General features: G+C 38.7%; 1 protein-coding gene and 1 long non-coding RNA gene across 3 annotated transcripts; one reads left to right on the top strand and one right to left on the bottom strand.

Moving 5' to 3' along the window:
* Nucleotides 1-521: 521 nt before the first annotated feature.
* LOC141408199 (uncharacterized) lies at nucleotides 522-5,417 on the top strand. The gene is made up of 2 exons (XR_012421311.1): nucleotides 522-657; nucleotides 5,207-5,417. It is a non-coding gene; the product is annotated as an uncharacterized lncRNA (long non-coding RNA).
* Nucleotides 948-21,077, bottom strand: C12H2orf88 (chromosome 12 C2orf88 homolog). Of its 2 annotated transcripts, none has more exons than XM_065525775.2 (2): nucleotides 20,374-21,077; nucleotides 948-4,784 (listed from the first exon to the last, which is right to left on the bottom strand). In XM_065525775.2, exons 1-2 carry the CDS (start codon nucleotides 20,715-20,717, stop codon nucleotides 4,781-4,783), a joined length of 348 nt encoding a protein of 115 aa, XP_065381847.1. In that variant the 5' UTR covers nucleotides 20,718-21,077; the 3' UTR covers nucleotides 948-4,780. The 2 variants fall into 2 exon arrangements, with proteins under 2 accessions (XP_065381847.1, XP_015287980.1); XM_015432494.4 differs by having other exon boundaries at nucleotides 20,355-20,463.
* Between the last annotated feature and the right edge of the window lie 1,194 nt (nucleotides 21,078-22,271).

The raw sequence follows: 22,271 nt of genomic DNA, 5'->3' as shown, positions 1-22,271 counted from the left end.
AGAAAAGATTTTTATTAACGTCCCTCTTCAGTATTAACTCAGACTTGGTCTTCCCTAAAATAATCAGAATACCATCCCATGGTGAAACTGAAAGCATTATTTTCTTGTTATTTGTGATATTTGTTAATCTAGTATAATGAGAAATTAGGAAACTCCAATCTCTTAGATAGAGACACTCTGTTTTTTTATAATTTACGTAAGACTTTTGTGTGATAATTATCCTTAACAAACAAGGTTCAAGTCAGGAGAAAAAAAATAATTGAAAGCAAGAAGACTTTTGTTCAAAAGATATATTCAATAATTAATATTGTTAATAAGTACTTTTTAAGGTATGAAAGAACTAAAAGGTATTCCAGACTCAGAACCTTAAAGTTCTAGGCAAGAATAATTTTTAAACTAAAGGTAAGTTTATAAATTAACAAAATAAAATTTATGATTTTGTTTTTTGTTTGTAATTTTTGTTTAAATAATTTTAAAGGTAAGTTTATAAATAAAATTTATAATTTTTTGTTTGTAATTTTTGTTTATAAACAAAATAAATTATAAACAAATTTTTTGTAACTTGTTATAGTTTCTCCTTCATCCCATACTCTGAAAAAGACATTAAAGATCATGTCCTGCACCCTTCTCATAGATGAGGAAGTGTCAGCCCAGAAGGTACTGCTTTATGTTTTCTCAGTTCTTACTCTGTTTTACGTGAAGCATTTTTCTTTCGAATAATTCAGTAACAGATCTGGAATAAAGATGCCATGATATTGGATACATTTACGTTTATACTCTTAAAGATCCTAAATTGGACCTGAACGATCCAAGAAATTATTTGTATAAATGGGTTTTTGTTCTCTGTATTTATTAACAATGCAGAAAATGTCTTTTATATTGTTAAAAAATTCAAAGTACACAATGTCAGAAAGCATTTGCTTCAGTTAAATAAGAACTCACACTACTTAATTGCAACTGGACTTTTATTGTGCAGTTACAACAAATGTTTTCAGAAAAATATTTGGAAAAAATATACCACTTCATAGCTAGCTAAGTCTTACAGAGAAGAGGATTTGCTAATAAAACTTGAGTTTTGAAAATTAAGATGCAGGTAGTGCTTCTGAACTAATGCCCATAGCTCCAAGGAAGACATGTCCTATTTAGTCATTCAAATACAAGATGAGGGCATTGTGATTAAGCAAACAATGTATTTGTTAGAACTTTGTTTTTAAATTACTGTTCCTTGACATTACTTATAAAGAGTCTCTAACTTTTCATTTCTAAAACTATGTAATACAAAAGTATAGTTTCCCCATTTAATAAAAGGCCAATGATATTGAGTAGAATATATGCGTATCATGCTACTTCATTCAGTGTGTCTGTTTTTAAAACTAATAAGGCAGTTTGGCAGAAATTATTTCTTTGGGACTAAGGTGATCATCATTTTTGTCCCCTTGAAAATTGTGCTTTAAATGCTAATAACCACAGGCAGATTGCAAACTGATAAGGCAACAAAAGTAGAGAATTTTAGGATCAAAGGCATGTAACTGAAAGGTAACAAAAGTACATAAGAGACAACTGGGGAAGGCAGCAGTGAAGCATATTTGTGGGGTTGAGTTGTTGTAAATAAGGAATTTGCACTTTTATTTTCTCTGATAACCTGCTTCCACAGTTGCCACCTGGAGGTTCTTCGTTGTGCTGGTAGAAGCCCATTTGCCCTTACATTGGATGTTCCAAATGTTTCCCTTTCCAGGAGCTAGTCAGTCTTTCAGATTCTTTCAGTCATCTGTTTTATATGTCTCCTGCCTTCTCACACTGTCCTTCTACTCTCTTTTATTGTTCATGAAAGACCTTCAAATTGAAGTAAAACCCATATTTCAATATAAAGATATGAAAGAAGGCTAATATCCTATTAGTGATATTCTCATCCATCTTGAATGCCAACCTATATCGTGATAACTGTCACATGTAATGTAAATTTGTTTATTCATCTCTTATTCATTTATTCATCTTTTTAATGCATTTGCTTATTCATCTTTCTCCAATCTGCTCCTGTCTTGATTTATCCACTAGCTCACTGATTATTCAAGCCTTGTAGTTCATATATGTCATGGATTGACATACAATACAGCATATATTTCAGACATGAGTTTTTCGGAAATATTGTACACAAGATATCGTACTCTATTAAAATGTGATTCAGGGACAAGGGAATGGTGCTTGGTGATAAAACTATACTGCCATAGTTGCTGAGGAAGGGCAGCAACAGAGATCAGACTTCTAGCTAATATGGATCTGGCAGGCATCCCACTGTTACACCCCTGGGAAATAGTGGCCCAGGGCACAGAAGGAACCTGAAATTAAAATATTTAGATACAACCAAAACTCACTTGTCTCTGTCCCTATGTACACTGAAAAATTTAGTGGGACATGCTGCTTTATGTGGCTTTGTGTTTTCACCATTGTACTTATTTTATATACCTAACTGTACATTTTAAGCAGCAAATGACCTTGCAGCAAAAAAATGTCGTGGTGTGAGATGCAAAATGAATGAAAAACAACCACATCTATGCTTTTGTCACTCAACCTGAACTACTCTTCATGACCTGGAAATGTTTTATACTTACGGGAAACTTTCTGCCCTTAACCTTATAACTAACTTCAGATCCTTGTATGAATGGGTTTGGTTGTTTTTCTATTAATTATATAAATTGTAGATTGCAAGTACAATGGGACAGTACAAATCCCAGGACTTGGTAAAATTAGAGTTGAATGATGACGTGTCCAAAGGCAACTGAAATATGACATATTTCAAACAATGTTTTCCTTGCTCATGTAACTTGGAGAATTCACTCTGTTTGATTGTGGGTTTCAAAGTATTAGTGTTAAAATTAGAGGTAGAGTTTCTGCGTGCTTACAAGACAAATACATATTTATCTCATTAAAGAGGTAATAAGCCTTTTTTTTAACCTTTATATTTTCAATACCAGTGGTGTATTGTGGATCTAACACACACAGGCTTAAATAATTTCCTTTCCATTTAAACTCATTGTGTACCAAATCTTGATGAAAAGATAATTCTAGAAAGTCAAGTCTTAATTTTCCAACAAGTTATGTCTTAATTTCTTCTTCCCCCTTCCAAATTTTCTGTTACTACTGATCTTCAAACAGTACTGATCTTCAAACAGTACTTAATCCCTTAAAACAAAAAGGTGTGTATGTGCTGTGACAGTAAAAATGAAAAAGAAAAAATACTTCCCTAAAAGGTAGCTAGGCTTATGGAAACAGTATAATAGGTGGCTATAAATGCCCTATAGGCTTGTGTTACCACTAAAAAATAACAAAAACCCAGAAAACGAGTACTCTCCTCAAAGGACAGTTTTATCTTTTCCGTTTTGCGATACAACTGTAAATCTTCATGCATTATCTGGTCTCACAGTAATTTTAATGGCGACCGCCTCACTAGTCAAGAAAAAACTGGGAATAAATGCCCATATTCCAGCTCTCTGTACCTCTGAGATAGTAAAGCTTAATACACAATTAAAACTGAAACTTTCTACCTTGCAGACCAAGTTTCTGTTATTTTTAAGATTCACTGGATTGCTCTTTATAAACGGTACCCATACTTGTTTTCTTGTATAGTTATATCACTGGGCTTCTTAATTCAATGCAATAAACACTAATGTCATGGCTTCTATAAACTGTTATCTTTAAGATGGCTTTAGGCACAAAGTCGGCAAAGTCTGAGTCGTCCAATAACAGCTGTAATTAGTTAGGGCCCTGAGGTCCAAGGTGGTAGTTACACTTCTCATCTACAAAAATAAATATCTTATTAAAGACAGGGTTCATTTGTGTCAAGAAGTAGAGATCCTTGACAAACAAGACTTACTGTTAATCACTATGATTTGAGTGCCATTCCTGTGCCAAGAAATTTTAGAAAAGCCCTTTTCATATCTGGACTTTTTTGGGTATAAATTTAAAAAAATTGTTATTTTAAAGGACAACCTTTAAAATAACCATTGGAATTTGGGGCAGTTTTTATTCCTTAGCATTTTCTTTGGTGATGCCATTACTTAGGAAGAAGTGCTATGACATTCAGTTGATTATTGGGTATCACAGGACCTCTGTTCAGCCCTTCAGATGACTAAAATCTAAGAGTAAACAGAGAGAAATTTCTGTTAACATAGAAGTACTTAAAATGCATTTCATCCTAGGTGTTCTTATACTAGTGACATTATCGTAGACACATTTTTAAATCCAGATAGGTATTTGTACTTTTTCACACCAGTTTTTGCTTTTGTCGCATGTATTCAAACTAGCACCTCCACAGTCAAAGTGTTGTCATCCTACAGCCTCAAGGCCCCTCACTCTCAATATATGGAATGTCATGGTACTTGATATTATTGCATGCCCATTGCTGCAAGGCATCACACAAGATATCCTGAGACAGGCGGTGTGCATATTCCAAGATCACAATATTGGTCCCTGGGGGTTCCTTCACTTCCTCTTTGACATTAACTGGAGAAGTCATCTTAGGTAGACATCTCTCTTCTGGCATAAAGGGTTCTTCACTCTCATGCTGCTTCTCACCTTCATATATGGTAGGAAATGGGAAAGTTTGCTTTGATTTCATGCAGCCCATGTTATGAAGAGCTGTTTGTGGAGGAAGCAGTGGCAGACTACTTCCAGGCCATCTTTAGAAAACAATGAAATTTGTCCATGTGATGTTAACCAGTGCTTTCCCTCTCCAGGCCACTTCAGTATTCAATGTTCCCTTTCACCACTCTTCACATGTAGTTTACCTGTCAAGAGAAGGTAGGTTTCATTTTGAAGTTACAGAATGCAAAACAGTGTATGATTGAGTGGCATCACTTTGGTCACGTGGAAGAAATCTGAGGTAAAGACAAACAGCTTTATCTTACCAGTGGAAGAAAAAGATAATCACTTAATAAAAATGGCAACTTGCAAAACAGGAAAACATTTTTTTCAAGATCTTGCAAATTTTATTAAACTGAAAAAATTCAATTCTTGCTAGCTTAGATTTATCTATACCAAGGGTTAGCAAACCAGTGGGCCAAATTCCAGCTACCTATTTTTATACAGTCATGCTCACGTGTTTACATGTATCCATGGCTGCATTCATACTACGACAGCAGAAGTGAATAATTGTGACAGACTATGTGGCCCACAAAGCTTAAAATATTTACTGTCTGACCCTTTACAGAAAATGTTTGCTGAGTCCTGATCTATGCTGTCAAGCAAAACAAGCACATCAAAATTTGTTCCTCCCGAAACCTCATGAGCCTACAGACCTGCGACTACTGTTAAGAGTCTGGCTTTATCCCCTGGTCACGTATTTACAACTGAAAGAGTAATAAACAATGTTTGCTTTACTCTAGTGCCACTTCTAAACAGTATAGATTACATATAGCAAAGCCACCTATTTTTCCTTCTGACTGTTCCCTGTGAAATTGTACAAAAGCTCAGATTAAGGTTAAAAGTTTTTCCTACTAAATGTATCATTCCTACCCTTGTTTGATGTTTCGTCAGTAAATAGATGACAATGTTTGTGATGTGCCTTCTAAGCCTCCCAAGTGTGTGTTATCACAGAATGAACTTCTCTTAAGGGACTTAAGGATAACTAAAACAATACAAGACAGCTTCATTTTAAAGAGGACTAACCTGTAAGAAGCACAGGTAAATCTCTATAAATGAGATTAATGGTCCCTGATTGTATCTTAGTTTTGGGACTAAAAACATAGCTCTAAAAATTCATAAAATTTGTTTCTGAAAACACTTTTTTTTTTTTTAAGACAGGGTCTTACTCTGTTAGGCTGGAGTAAAGGATGCAATCATGGCTCACTGTAGCCATGGTTCAAGTGATCCTCCCACCTCAGCCTACTGGGTAGCTGGCCTGCAGGCACAAGCCACCATGCCTAGCTAATTTTTTGTAGAGACAGGGTTTTGCCATTTTGCCCAGGCTGGTCTTGAACTCCTGGGGTCAAGTGATCTGCCCACCTTAGCCTCCCAAAGTGCCTGGATTACTGGCATGAGCCACTGTGCCTGGCCTGAAACCACTGATCTTAAGGCAAAAGCTTACGTGCATCTCATTCATTTTTTTTTAATAGTTTGTAATTAAAGATGTCCAGAGGAGGTGATGTTTGCCAGGTCTACCACCATATATTATTCTATAAATTCTACCTAGTTTCTTATAATACTATATCTGTTCCTACCCCTAATGAGAGTGATATGAGAGTAAGAAAGGAAAGGCAGTCTTCTGCTTTTAATTGCCTTTAGTTCCGTATGCCCTACTTCATGCTGCAAACTCAGACATGTTACTTTTAAAAAGGAAACAGATATATGTGGTGTCTGTCTTGCTTACTAGCCTAAACTGAAGATGGGGACTGTCTTGGTTGTTCATCATCACCATGTTATGATTTTTTGTAGTGTCTATTTTTTACTGTGAAGGATGGTTAAGAGAATTGGACATGGTTAACCTGAAAAAAGTTACTTGGAGAACTCAATGAGTGTCAGATAAATGAAAGGCTATGAGTGGAACCATCAGTGGAACCATCAGAATATTCTGTGTTTTTTAAGACCTTTTGTTTTGCAAAAACAGCTTTTTCTTACCCTAACAAAGTAACTAGTGCCAGATTTGTGCATTTGCCAAAACCAGTTTTAAAACTGGACAAAATATATGTTGCCATGTATTTTCAGGCATAGAGCAACAAGCAACACTGGATTGTGATCCCTGAGAGAAGAAAAACACAAGATGTTAACTCCCCCAGATGGTCATTGTGGGATTCTACCTGGGGGTATTTTCCAGCATTACCATGGGAGTTGAGCCCCAGGAGAGTCAGAGAGTGGCAACTCTGATGGAACAGAGGTTTGGGTACTAAAACAGCTGAAATTTATAAGATAGAGTTCAAGATTGGGAAGAGAGGCAGAAATCTGCATGAGACTTGTCAAAGGTACTGGGATGTGCATGTCCAGGATGAGGCTCTGCAAAGTCTTAGCAAACGATTACTTCCTCTAGGACTTAAGGGTTGAACAGTGACACCAGAAATTATACAGTACTTAGAATCCTTGGAATTGCAGCCTGAGTGGAGCAATCTCATTGAACACTTCTGTATTTAGTTACTACTCAAGAAATGTGACACCTTAGGAATCAGTAGCATACCCTATGCAAGGGTTGGCAAGTGTTTTCTTAAAGGGCTATGACTTAGGCTTGTGAGCTAGGATGTTTGTGGCTTCTCCAAATTCATATATTGAAACCTAATCCCCAACGTGGTGGTATTTGGAGGTGGGGGCTTTGGTGATGATATTAGAGTATTAGTGCTCTCATAAAAGAGACCCCAGAGAGCTCCCTTGCCCCTACTGACATGTGGGGCCACATTGAAAAGCTGTGAACCACAAAGCAGGCCTTCACAAGATACCATATATGCTCATGCCTTAAACTTGGACTTCCCAGCCTCCAGAACCATGAGAAATAAATCTGTGTTATTGATAAACACTCAGTCTTATAAATACTCCATACTAGTCTCTGGTATTTTGTTATACCATCCTGAATGGACTAAGACACATAGGGTCTATGTCACAACTACTCAGCTCTGCTATTATAGCACAAAAGAAGCCAGATAATATATTAATATTAAACAAATGGGCATGGCTATATCCAATAAAACTTCATTTACAAAAATAGGCAGCCAGCCTATGGACCACATTTGACTAAGTTCAAACAGAAATAGTCCCCTTTAACAAGAAATAAAACAATACCTTTTAAAGAAAGATAAGCCAGATGCCTTACAAGTTATTAATCACAATGCCTACCGTTCAATTAAAAAATTACTAGCCATACAAAGAAGCAGGAAAATCTGACCCATAATCAAGAAAAAAAAAAAAGACCCAGCATTTCTTAATAGAAATTAATAATAGAACTTTAAAGTAGCTATTTAAGTATGCCCAATAAAATAAAGGAAAAAACTAGTGAACAAAAAAAGAATTTCAGAGAAATGGAAATTGTAAAATAAAAATGGAAAATCAATAACTGAAATGTACAAGACGTGAAATGAAAAATTCATTGTGTGGACTACTGAATGTTGGAAAAGATAGGATTAGTGAACTTGAACATAAATCTATAGATGTGTCCAATCTGAAAAATGGAGGGAAAAGATTTTAAAAATAGAGCAGCAGCCACTAGGGAGATAATGCAAGTATGACTTATGAGGAAAGGAATCAGACACATTTAACCCAGAAGAAGACAGGAAAGGAAGAACATTGGGGGTTGGGAGGGACAATTAGAAAACAAACATATGAAAAAGCCTCTGTATGAAAAATTACCTGAAAGAAAAATGGACTAAAAATAACAATTGAAAGGCAGAGATGATCAGACTAGTTTAAAAATCCAAACCACATATATATAGTCTTTTCAACACTGAGTGCTGCAACAACCAAATCATCCATATGCCAAAAAAAAAAAAAAAAAAAAAAGCTGGACGCAGATCTTAAATCCTTCACAAAATTAATTTGAAATGGATCATAGACCTAAATATAAAATAGGACTCCTAGAAGATAACATAGGAAGCAATGTAGATAACCTTGGGTTTGGTGACAACCTTTTAGATTCAGTGCCAAAGGCATGATATGTTAAAGAAATAATTGGTAAGGTGGACTTCACTAAAAATCTGCTCTGTTTAAGACATGGTCAAGAAAATGAGAAGACAAGCCACAGACTGGGAGAAAATATTGTAAAAGCTTATTTGATAAAAGATTGTTATCTATATTTGATAAGATTGTTATCTAAAGTATACAAAGAACTTCTGAAAGTCAGCAATACAAATATGAACAAGCTAATTGAAAAATGGGCAGAAGATCTGGACAGACACCTCACCGAAGTCATCTTACATATAGATGGCACATAAATGTATAGAAAAATGTTCAGCATCATGTCATTCAGGAATTGTAAATTTAAACAGTGAGATAATGGCAAAAGCAACAGAACTCCCATTCATCGTTGGTGAGAATGCAAAATGGTACGGTTATCTTGGGAGGACAGTTTGGCAGTTTCCTACAAAACTAAACATATTCTTACTATACGATCCAACAGTTATGCTTCTTGGTATTCAACCCAATGAGTTGAATGCTTAAATCCATGCAAAAATCTGCACATAGATATCTGTAGCAGCTTTATTCATAACTTTGAAAACTTAGAAGCAAGCAAGATGTCCTTCTTGGTGAATGGGTAAACTGTGGTACATCTAAACAATGGAATATATTCAGCATTAAAAATAAATGAGTTAGGCTGGGCATAGTCACTCATGCCTACAATCCCAGCACTTTGGGAGGCTGAGGCGAGTATCACTTGAGCCCAGGAGTTCAAGACCAGCCTAGGCAACATAGCAAGACCCCATCTCTACAAAAAAATTAAATATGAAAAAAATTAGCCAGGCATGGTGGTGCACACCTACAGTTTTAGCTACTCAGGAAGCCGAGGTCGCTCAGGCCCAGGAGTTGGAATTGAAGGTTATGGTAAGTTAAGATTGATTGCACCAGCCTGGGTGACTGAGCAAGACTCCATCTTAGAAAAATAATAATCCAGCCATGGAAAGAAAAGGAGGAACCTCCAATGCTTATTACTGAGGTAAGCCAATCTGAAAGGGGTACATGCTGTATGATTACAACTATATGATATTCTAGAAATGGCAAGACTCTGGAGGCAGTAAAAAGACCAGTGGTTGCCAAGGGTTATGGAAGAGGCTGAGATGAATAGGTGGAACAGACAACTTTTAAGGCAATGAAACTATTCTATATGATACTAATAACGGATTTCTGTCATACATTTGTCAAAAACCATAGATTGTACACCACCAGGAATGAACCCTAATATAATGTGGACTTCAGGTGATTGTGATGTGTCTAGTGGGAGATGCTGCGTGTGTGTGTGTGTGTACACAGGATATGTGGGAACACTCTACTTCCTGCTCCATTTTTCTGTTAAAACTACTCTGAAAAACAGTATTATTTTTTAAAAAATACACCCACTATATGCTATCTATAAAAGATACACAACTTAAAACTGACAAACCCAGAAGCATAGCTGGAGACTTAAAACATTACTAGAATATTCAAAGAAAAAATAATATGCATTCTGAACAACATTACGCTCCAACTTGAGTTGATATTCACAGAACACTATACCCAACAACTATTACATATTCTTATCGACTGCATATGGAACATTCACCAAGATAGACTATTGATAGTCTCAGCAGATTTCAAAGGCTTAAAACATTACACAGTATATTTTCTAACCACCCCAGATAGTAAAATATCTAGAAAAGCCTCATATATTGGGAAGCTAAACATATTTCTAAGTAACCCATGGGACAAAGAAGAAAATCACAGGAGAAATTAAAATATATTTTCAACTAAACAAAAGCTGAAACATCAGAATTTTGAAATGCATTAGTTACGGCTTAGAAATAAATTTATATATTTAAATGCTTAGAAAAGAAGAAAAGTTTAAATCAGTGACACAAGCTTTTACCTTAAGCTTAAAAAAGAAAAGCAAATTAAACCCAATATAAGTAGACAAATAGGTAAGAACAGAAATCAGTGAAGCATACCATAGAGACAACAGAATGAATGCTGGTTCTTTAAAAATATCTAATAGATACATCTCTATACAGACTGATCAAGAAAAATAAGTCACATATTAAGATGTGTAATGGGTATTATGACATCTATATACATTTAAAAGGCAAACAGGAATAATATAAACAATTTTATGCCAATATCAAATTACCAAAATTGGCACAAGAAGAAAATCTGATAGCTCTCCATCAATTAAAGAAATTGTATATTCGGCAAAATTCTAGCAGGCTTTTCTGTAGACATTGACAAATGGATTCTAAAAGTCCAATCAAAATCCCAGCACTCCGTTTCTTAAAAAGTTAACCATGCACTTACCCTGTGAACCAGCCATTTCATCTCTAGATATCTATCTAAGACAAATAGAAACATAGGTATTTTAAAAATCTGTATACCAACATCCATAGCCTCTTTATTCACAATAGCCAAAGCTGGAAACAACCCAAATGTCCATCAGGAGGCAAATCAAATGGATAAACAAATTGGGGATATCCTTAAAATGGAATATAACTTGACAATAAAAAAAGGATGAACTATTGGTATGTCAAACCACATGGATGAATCTCAGACATGTTGAGCCAAATAAAAAAGATGGATCATATATGAATTTCAAGATCGGACAATAGTGACCCTATGAATAGAAATAATAGTGATTCCCTTTGGGTGGGAGGTAGTAAAGACTGTTTGGAAGAGGCCCTGAAATACTTTCTAGGCTATTAAAAATATTCTATATCTTAATTGGTATGTTAATGAGGTATATGTTTGTTAAAACATGTTAGATCGTACCTGTAACATCTGTGTACTGTATTTCACTGTAATTTTTACTTTAATAAGTATAAGAACTGTTTTTGAGAACATTCTGGGGCACCTAAATCCAGGGGACTGATGTATTTTATCTGAAAAAGACTGCCTGTGGGCAGCATCCAGAGCAGAGTAGCTCCCTGTGCTGGAGGACTCCAGTGTGAGGCCTGCTGCTTCCTTTCTGCACCGACCCAAAACCAGCCCAACTCTGGTCATAGTCTTCTGGGCCTACCGAAGAACAAAAGCCTACTTCTAGTTCTTCCAGTTGCCAGTTAAAGGGCTTTATTTATCTGTCACTTCCTTTGGGAACAGGTAGAGTGCTTTGATTTAGAATGACGGCAATAAATGAGAAACCAATTTGAAATTGGGTATGAGAGTCTTCTGTCCGTCCTTTATTGTGCTGTTCCTGAACTTGTAGCTAAGGAGGGTAGAGTAGGGAGAGGGATCTATAACCTTATCCAAGGAACCAGATTAGTAATATTTCATCCCCACCACACTTTAATTTGCACATATTTCTAGAGTATCGGACATAAAAAATACCTAGATAGTAAAATATTTATGTTGTTAACCTTCAGCTGGTTTAGCCGTATCTATTAAGTATAGAAAACAACCGTTCTTCAGTTACTTATCACATCTGCTTACTAATTTATGTTGTTTATCATTTCTTCCCATCTAACAGATGAAACAGGCAGATAGGTCTGGCTCTTTCACTTGCTGACCCAGAGTTCACATGGCAAATAAGAATGGAGCTGTCACTCCGAATTCCAGCCTCTTCTAAAAGTGCTCCAACAATACTTTATCCAATCCAGCCTATGTTTTTAAGTGTTAACTTTCTCTCTTTCTTGAACTTACAGAACCTCTGTCCCAACTTTGAAGTTAATTCTTGCCAGTAAAGACCAAGATAGCTCCTTCCCAGGGTCTCTGTTTCTCTCTCCTCATTGCCCCTGTCCTTGACCTGATCTCCGGACTGTCAGCAAGAACTTGATGGCCCAGACCTTCCCAGTCTCCCAAACAGGTCTCTGGGTACTACTGCTCCAGGACTAGCTGTCAAATCTGGCCTTCGAGTCCTGTGTTGGGAAAAATGACACTGATATATTCATGTAATTAGGTAATCATCTGCTCCAGTAACTAGCTATCTAATGGAACTGCTCATGGCATGTTGAGAAGGTGCAATTGCCTTAATTGAATGGGATTAGTAAACTGCCACCACATATTTGTTAATCAGATTTTCGTGCTATAGTTTCCATTCCACAGAAGCCTCTTAAGTTTTATCATGAATAAAAAAGCATGATCCTTAAAGTAAGGGCCAAGGGGGAAAAAAGTTCATGTGCAGCATCTACTGTTCATGGTAGCAGCTGTTTAAATACTTTTAAATACTTAAAAGGCAGTTACAATACAGAACTTTAAATACTTAAAAGGCAATTACAGTACAAGCCTGCACGCCATTGAAGAACAAACTTTGTATAATTTCAATCACTCCTAATAAGATAGTTGATTCATAAGGAGGAAATAAAGTTTCAACAGTGTTAGCCATTAATGCAAGTCAGTGGCTAGGCAGCTATGATTAGCCTTAGCAGGTGTGATCAGCTGTCCTGAATTAATTTTTAGTCTTATTCATTTGGGAAGTTACTATGGTCATCAGTTGAAGGTGTGATACATTAAATGCTGCATATCAACCAGGAAAAGTGTTTTGGCCTTCTTGTCATTTTAACTGGCTAATTACAGAAATATAAAATGTTTAAAAAACACAGTTTCTCAAAAATATTTAAATCAACCTTTTATACCTTAGTTCTCAAGATACACCAAAAAACTATCAGAGCATCCCTTAACCATCCAACCAGTCTATATTGAGTGTCTACTATGTGTTTGGAACCTGTGTCCATAGAATGTAAGTGCTTCCAAAATTAACAATCAAAAGGAGAAAGATAATATAATTTATTCAGGCTGTAAGAACATCTAACAGTGCCCTTCCACCCACCACTCCCTCTCCCTCTGTCCCCTACCCCTCAGATCACAATGCACAGACACATACATACACATTACAGTCATACATGACGAAAAGAAAGCCCCTTTATGTGTTTCAATGTTATTTGAAGCCTCAAAGCACTAAAAATATAGAACGAGCCCTGACAGTATCCTCAGGAAGAGGTCTAGCAACAACTGGGGCTTCTGTTGGGTCCGTCAAAGAAAAAATGTGATTTACTGCAGCTCCCCACCTTTTTTCCTCCTAGAGCCAGGTTCTCAGTCCATCGCCTGGGCTGGAGTACAGTGGCCAGTTGTGGCTCACAGCAGCCTCACAAACTCCTGAGTTCAAACTGTCCTCTGGCTTCAGCCCCCTGAGTACTTGCGACTGTAGGCACATGCCACCATGCCCAGGTAATTTTTTATATTTTTTGTAGAGACAGGGTCTTGCCATATTGCCCAGGCTGGTTATGAACTCCTGGCCTTAACTGATCCTTCTGCCTTGGCCTCTCAAAGTGCTGGGATGATAGGTGTGAGCCAACATGCCTGGCTAGCCCATTCTTTGTAGTTCATTTCGTAGCTGTGTTCCTCCATTCTGGGTGCAGTGTCATCAAAAGGAGTAAATTTCTTGGGAATATGCCAGTGGAAGGTATCACAAAAAGGCCATAATTTGGACATAAGCTAGACCCAAACACAAAACTAGCCGGAAAAAAAAAAAAAAAGTAACTTCCAAAATCTGCTCTGTAAACGAATAGGCTGTAACTCCCAAGAAGTCCATCTTAAACACTAGATTAACAGAGATGGTTTATTTTACCTTTGTCCCATTTTATGTCATATTCTTAAGCCTTTACACAGGTTTCTAATGCCTTATATCTCAAGTTATGGCTTAAAATTGGTCTCACCCTGAATTAATGTAAATATGTAATAAAAACCATGTTATAATCTTTCAAAAAGTTTTTCTTTCCAATTTCAGTGTAGATGTGATTAATAGAAATACCAATTCATTAAAACATAACTCAAAGTGGGCAGATCACCTGAGGTCAGGAGTTCGAGACCAGCCTGGCCAATATGGTGAAACGCTGTCTCTACTAAAGATACAAAAATCAGCCAGGTGTGGTGGCAGGTGCCTGTAATTCCAGCTACTCAGGAGGCTGAGGCACGAGAATCGCTTGAACCTGGGAGGCGGAGCTTGCAGTGAGCCACTGCACTCCAGCCTGGGCAATAGAGTGAGACTCAGTCTCAAAAAAAATAAAAATTAAAAATAAGTATAAAAAATATATGTAACTCAGTTTCTAGTAATATGTTTGTCATTATGTGTTCTCTAATAATGGATACTGAGAAAGAATATACTTTCTTGTAGGGCTCTGTGAAAACTGGACAGTAAATGGAAGTCTTTGTACTGGGAGTATTGAGAATCATTCACTTGGACTATAAATTCACAGCAGGATCCAATGACACTGGTTAAACAGGCAAACAGAAATGGACACAATTTAAATGTAATGTTCTTAGTCTTTCACCAAAAAGTAAAAGCTACAAAATACTGTAAATATGACTTTGGTCAGTATGAAGGTCACCAAAAGAACACTACTATAGGGTCCTTAGAAATGGAGAATTTGGTTTTGTCCTCAGGCACTTAGAGCACACACAGTGTACAGCTGCTCACTGACAGGATGGGCTCAGGATGACTCCATGTGGTCACTCTTGGGGCCAAAATTTCTCAATAGAGTGGCAGAGAAAATAACCTTGTTAAGAAATGAGGCAATGGAGACAATGTTTGAGATTCTAATAAACCTGAATAAAGCGGTATGGTATGATTTTATCTGTAAACTGGGCTCTATCTCAGTCATCTAAAAATTGTGATTTTGGTCAGGCACGGGGGCTTACACCTGTAATCCCAGCACTTTGGGAGGCCAAAGTGGGTGGATTACCTGAGGTCAGCAGTTCATGACCAGCCTGGCCAACATGGTGAAACCCCATCTCTAATAAAAATTTAAAAATCAGCCGGGTGTGGCGGCACACGCCTGTAATCCCAGCTATTAGGGAGGCTGAGGCAGGAGAATCGTTTGAACGTGGGAGGGAGAAGTTGCAGTGAGCCGAGATCACGCCACTGCACTCCAGCCTCAGTGACAGAGCGAAGACTCCGTCTCAGAAAAATAAAAATTGTGATTCTATATGTAAAGCATCTAGAACTTCCTTGGAACATGGAACATGTTCTGTGTTATTTCCATTCCTTCTCTCTCCAGTGTCTCCTAAAGCTACTAACATCTAATTATTAAGTGTTCTATTATATCTCCAGATTATAATTGAGGAAAGAGAAGTATAATCTAAGAATGACAACAGTAATTTAGGATTTGGAACAATTAGATGATAGACTAACTGTTGAACAGGAGATAGATGTCTTAAGTCCAGGTATCAATACTTCATCTTATTTACCAGGTCCTCCAGGTAGAGGATAAAAACCACACACATACTCAAGCAGGTATTTCCCTAAGCCCTTCTGGGTGTCACTCTGGCTACCAGGTGGCTTCATCTGGCCACTCCTGTTTATGACCATGAATGTTGACCTTCAATCTGCAGCAGTTCCTCCAGCACCATAATATAAATCCTCACAGAAAAATGAAAAGGAGCTCTGACCAACTAGTTAAGAAAACCTGATCTAGAACCTCTCCTCGCTCTATCATTTTGTTAAGTTGGCAGATAAGCCCCAAATTCTAACCACCTCCTTGAGTCACATTTCTTTTGCAAACTCCTGTGCATGTGTGTGTTTAAATCTGTTCTATTTATGCCATTACTCTTTTATCAGTTTGATTCACAGGCCTTGGTCACAAACCTAAGAGGGTAGAAGAGCATTTTTCCTCCCCTACAGATTCAATTTCTATTAGTCTTTAGTAAAACCACTTCATTTTAGAACAAGTAGGAGGCATAAATTAATAAAAGAGTGTTAAGTGCTATGCGCTGAATTAAGTTCTAGGCAGCAGTATATGTAATTTCGAGCACTGAAAAGAATCATTACTCTGGTATAGAAACATGGAAGAACATAGTGTTCAAATTCACTAGGACTCTAGGTCAGAGGACCAAGAATTCAGAAAATTTTGCCATTTAAAGTTTCATAGTTCTTTCATGATCCATATACTCCACTTCTTTACCTAAGGAGTTATTGTAGGGCTCTTATTTTCTGTGGCCAACAGTACAGTGTCTCGGGGGGAAGAGAGGTACATTTAATATAAACATTTTTTTAAAGCCCTGTTTTTACCCAATGGACTTAATTTCTCACTAATACAAGGAAATTTCCTCTCCCATCAAGTGAGTCTGCTTGGCTCACCCATGCTCATTTCCTACTCCTAGTCCTCCTTTAAGCTGAAACACACCACCTCGCCTTTATCTCCACCCAGCACCCTTTTTCCTGTTCCCTACTTAAACCCAAGTACTATCTTTGAGGATAGGGGAAGCCCCATCTCCTTCCTGCAGACTTCCCAGTCCTCCTCCCACCCTTCCTCAGAATTCTGTTCTTGAACTGAAGTCTCGTCTTTAATGTATAAATGCTGTCTCCCCAAATGAGATTAGATATTCCTCAAAGGCAGGAGTTTTTTTTTTTTTTCTTTATTTTGTACAGAACAGTTCTCTACATCAAGGTGACTAATGAATGCTTATTAAAGTTTTCCCATTTGTCAACTCTCCATATGCCTGCAGTATGTTAGATGTTGGGAATAAAACAGTGACATTTCCATAGTTCTGCCTCTTGCAGGCTGTTTACATGCAAAGGCTACAAACTTGCAGTAGTGTTTGGGCCAGTGCAGTGTTGAAACTGTTCTGAATTAGAATACTTCTAAGCTAGGCATTCACTCTTGGGGTCACATATCTGTTACTCCCTCCCATTCAGCTTCAGTAATTTATGTTACCTTCAGCCCCTTGTGAAACACTCTTAATTTCACAACTTTTAACTTACAAGGAATAAATTCATTCTTAAAATACAAGGCTCTTCGCATGTGAGGTACTGATTAGAGTTATTTACTACTGCCAAAACTTTCAACATTATAACACCTTGAGTGGTTCTATTTCTCAACCACCGACTTAGTGCATGTTGTGCATAGTATACTTACTATACGGAAAATGTAGTAAGAAAGGCTCATTTTTAAAATTCTCAAATCCAAGGATAGATGGCGTATTAACTAATGAGAAAGAAAACAAAACTGCTCAGCAACTGTTTTGCTGCCTTAAAAGCAAATGATTTCAAGCTGGAAAGCATGGAAACCTCACTAAGAGAGAACTAAGGTGCAAGAAGAAGAGGTCACTTTAAAAGAATCCATGCCTTCACATTCTGGTGAATTATATTCCAGGGTACCAGGAGAACCTGCGGATGTCAGCACAGAACTATCCTGGCAACCTCTGGAAAAACATGGAGAAGAAGGGCAGCCTCAAGAGGCTACAGATTCAAACACAACTTTTCCCCCCAGTGTTTTTATTTTTAATATTCAAAGCTAAAGGAAAGAATTAGAATTCCTAGACTTCACAGACTAATAGTTTGACATCTATCTCTAGCAAAATTCAAACTTAAACATTAAACAAGGAACAATGGGGGGTGGGGAGAAAGACTGGGGATTTCTAGGAACTAGCAGTGTGCTAAGAATCATTTTTAAACTCATGTTATTTACTTTTGTGGTAGATCAGGGAATATGCAAGATCTTTACTTGTCAGCAAGACATTTTTCTCATAATGTCTTTATGGAGAAGACTGCTCTATGGACTAGAATAGTTTGATAAGAAAGGGCTGAGTCCAGCTAATTCATTAGTTCAAGCAAAATCTACTGAAGGCCAACTAGATTTCCAGCCAATATTGTACCTGGCGCTTTCATTACTTTGAATTTTAACAACCACCCTGAAAGGCAAATGTTACCTCATTTTATTGATACTGAAAATAAGTTTCTCAAGGTCACAAAGCTAATAGGTATCAGGGCCAGACTCCAAAACCAGCCTCCAAAAATCCAGGACCATTCCTACTGTGCCACAGGTTTCTAGAGGTACCACAATCATAGCAAAAGAACATGTCCTATCTATTGTCAGTGACTTGAATGTCTGGTGAATAAACTCAGCAAATGTGTAGGTGACACAAAACTGAAAAGTAGAATTAACATGATGAATGACATAAGATGAAAACATCTATCTAACAAACTGCAAACCATACAGAGGCTTTAAGTAATACAAGCCAACAGAAAAAAAAATCAGATTCAAGAAATGCTTAACTGCATAATTAAAAAATTAATAAAGCCTACCTTTATTTTTGTCTCCTTTGCTTGACAGCAAAGCACATGGGGTATGGAGGTGAGGTTTTTAGTCAACTTCTGTATATTTACTACAAATGCCAATTAAGCAACAGATGATTTCATTTGAAGATGGCAACTCATTGCACCCTGCACTGTTTGGGTTACACTGACTTATTGAATTCAATTTTAGGCTAAGGATCTTTAGCACAGAGAAGGGTCGTGGGTAAGGAAGGAAACATAAAAAACTAGTATTTATTGAAGATAACTAACATTTACTGACTCCTAGGCACCTCTACTAAGTACTTTATTAAGATTATTAATTTAATCCTCACAGTAACCCTAGGGTTAGACAAAGCATATTATTCCCATTTTACAGATGAGAAACTGAGGCTCAGGGATCTGAAAGGCTGTCAAGCAAAGGAGACAAAAATATTATTTTGTATCACTTTAGACCTTTCATTTCTTAACTATTTTTGGGTCACGGACCCTTCTCAGACTCTGACTAAAGTTTCAGATCTTTTTTGCAGAAAAATCTTGTTTCTAAGTTCACAGTTGGAGCGCTATTCGCCAGGTAGGACTAATGAGAAACAGGTGCGGCTTCCTAAGGGGTTGTCAGTTCAGCGTAATCAAGGCCTTGCTAACAACAGAAAAGGAGGAACCCCTCAAAATGTAATGAGCTCCCTGTCACTGAAGTGTTCAATGAAAATGTGGCTGGCCTGTCAGGAGTGCTATAGAGGAGATAATAAAATGGATTGGAGGTTGGTCTACAATTTTAAAGCACCCTTTTGTTACAAGATTGTGTGAACCTAAATAAGTAATGCTTATAATTTTTGTTTAATGGCAAAACAAAATTAAAACAAATTATTCTTCCAGACCATGCTCCTTGAAAGCAGAATGCATAAATAATGTTATTTCCCATCTATTTATGATAGCCATATTAAGTGCTTGAAAACAGCCTCATCCAAAGGGAAAAAGAGCCAACTGTTGATCTTGGTTTGATTTATACTTTGTCATAATACAAGTAGATTCCATATTCCTCTGAATTCTTATCTAAAAATTTCCCTGAGAGAGCTGTCACATACACTAGATCCTAAAAAGATGGTCTTTGATAAGAACCTTTACTAGTTTACAATTTTATGTTAACGTAATCCCCTAAAGGATAGGGGAGGGGCTGGTGTCAGACCAGAGACATAAGCGAGACAACGCCAATTGTTCTGCTTTGCTGCTTTGACCCCTTCACTCATGGCAGGATCTTACCTGTCTACTCCTCTTAATTTCTTATTTGCATCATTTCACCTCAATATTCAGCCTCCCACAGCTCCAAAGAGCACAAGAGCTAATACTTTGCTCATGATATGCCATTCAGAGCACAAGCCTGACAGCTTGGCATATCAATGCAATGTTCATGAGCAAATCTCTCACCTGAAAATCTTCACTCACTCTTCAGATAGGAAGCAGGGTGGAATTGCAACTCATAATGAGGTACCTTTCATTGGGAAGCCCAGAACAAGATTGAGGCGGTGGGGGCTAACTCTTCTCCATTAGGGGACGGAGATGTGAGGCTCTATCCACGGCAGCGGGCTGAGAAAGGTCTCGTTTAATTAAAGCCTCCTGTAACTCATGGGTTTCTGCCATTGAAAAATCTAAAAGGCACAGCTGACAATGACCGACACACTGTCGCCCTTCATCAGTCACCCACCTCCCAGATGTTCACTTACACATCGCCTGGCAGCTGCGCGCCCATGGCACGTCCGGACAGCCGTGCGGACCCCGGAGGCAGCCTGCGCTCAGGCCCGGGGCGGGTCTCCGAAGCTCCCGGGGCGGTGCTGCAGGGTAAGGGGGGCTTGCTGGCGTCTGGGCGGGCGGCAGCTGAGGCCCGGCGGGGGCAAAGTGCAGTCCAGCTGCCAGGGCAACGGCGCCGCCTTCTCGCCGGCGCCCGGCTCAGCCAAGTGGCAGCATGTGGAGGACGGGGCGTCCTTCGGCTGCGCTCGGGCTCCCGGCCCCTCCTCCTGCCGTCGCCGCCGCGCCCGCCGCGCGCTCCTCGCGGGTTTGCGCCCCGCATCCGGCCCCCAGACGGCCGCCTAGGGGCGCTCAGCTTCAGGGCGCGCCCTCTGGGAGCGGCCCACGAATTTCGGGTGGCAGAGGGTTGCCTGGATACTTCCTCAGGCGCAGGGTCCGAGGCAGGGACGGGCGGGGCGGAGCTGGGTTGTCAGCCGGTCGGTCTGGGCCACCACCCTCACGCCCCCCGCAACTACCAAGCAGCTGCCGGCGCCGCAGCGGGAACAGACCCGCAAAGATCAATGAAAGCAGAAGCCAGTGAGGCATCGCAGAGGTCAATGAAAGAAAGAGCCAGGGAGGCATTTCGCTGTCCCGGCCCCTGGCCCTTCCCCTGGTCTCGGCCACCTGGGCTGCGAACTCTCCTGAGCTCCGCCCTGGTGGGAGGGGGCTCTGCCCTCCAAGGCCTCTCCCACGCGGGGCCTGCCTTGGGACAACAGGTGCTAGGCCGCGGCGCTGAGCCGGCCTGCAGGGGGCCCCGCAGCCTGGCCGCGGCCTTCCCAGCTAAGGGTTCCGCGCTCGGGCCAGGCTGAGCTGCCAGACCTGCTTTGACCTGAAACCCCACTCTTGCAGAGCTAGGCCAGGGATTCCGCCCTTCCCACCTCATTTGCACCATGAGTATGCAAACCAAAAGTGTTGGAAGTACTTAAACATTTAAAGGACACATGCATTTTATACTTTTCTATACAGAAATACTCAAGAACATTTTCCAAGCTTGTTTCTCTTTCAAACAAAGTATCTCTAAAGGCCATTTTCTCACTTTTTAAAGCATTGAATATCACTGCCTCAAAACATGGCCATTATTCAGTTACATTTCCCCGCACAATCCATGTGATGCCTGCATCTGCCCAGCATGATTCTTAGCAATAGTGAAAGTCCCAAGAGCACTACAAAAGAACCATTATTTTCCTTGTGTTCTACAACGGATTATTCAATGCAAAATTCATGCTTGAAGGGACCTTAGTGATAATTTTGACTCCACATTACAGATGAGGACACAGAGGCCCAGAGTTCAGCAGTACAACGAAAGAGAATGGAACTTAAAAAACCAACAATCTATAAACTGAGACTTAGCTCTTTGAAGGTATATTATAGTAAAAAATAAACCTAGATTGCAGAAGAGTTGAGAAATGTAAGTTATACAAAAATCTAGCGCAGAATCTCTTAGATTTTAAATGAATCAAGCATTCTTATTTTTCTCCAGGCTTAAATTAGCTAAAGTTATATTCAAACGCAGTGGCCCAGAAATGTAATTTTTCTTCATGCTAGTATGATTAATGGGATTGGAGTTGGTACATCCTGGCAATTATAGAATGTGAGTATACCTATACGAATTGATTTGTCTGATAAGTATCAATTTTTTTTTCTTTCTTTTTTTTTTTTTTTTTTTGAGACAGAGTCTTGCTCTTGTCACCCAGGCTGGAGTGCAATGGCGCGATCTTGGCTCACTGCAACCTCCACCTCCCAGGTTCAAGCAATTCTCCTGCCTTAGCTCCTGAGTGGCTGAGATTACAGGCGCCTGCCACCATGCCAGACTAATTTTTGTATTTTTAGTAGAGAC

The sequence above is a fragment of the Macaca fascicularis genome, chromosome 12 (assembly GCF_037993035.2).
Source record: "Macaca fascicularis isolate 582-1 chromosome 12, T2T-MFA8v1.1".
Lineage (NCBI taxonomy): Eukaryota > Metazoa > Chordata > Mammalia > Primates > Cercopithecidae > Macaca > Macaca fascicularis.
Note: the sequence above shows the minus strand (reverse complement) of the source record. Positions and strands in the feature narration are given on the sequence as shown.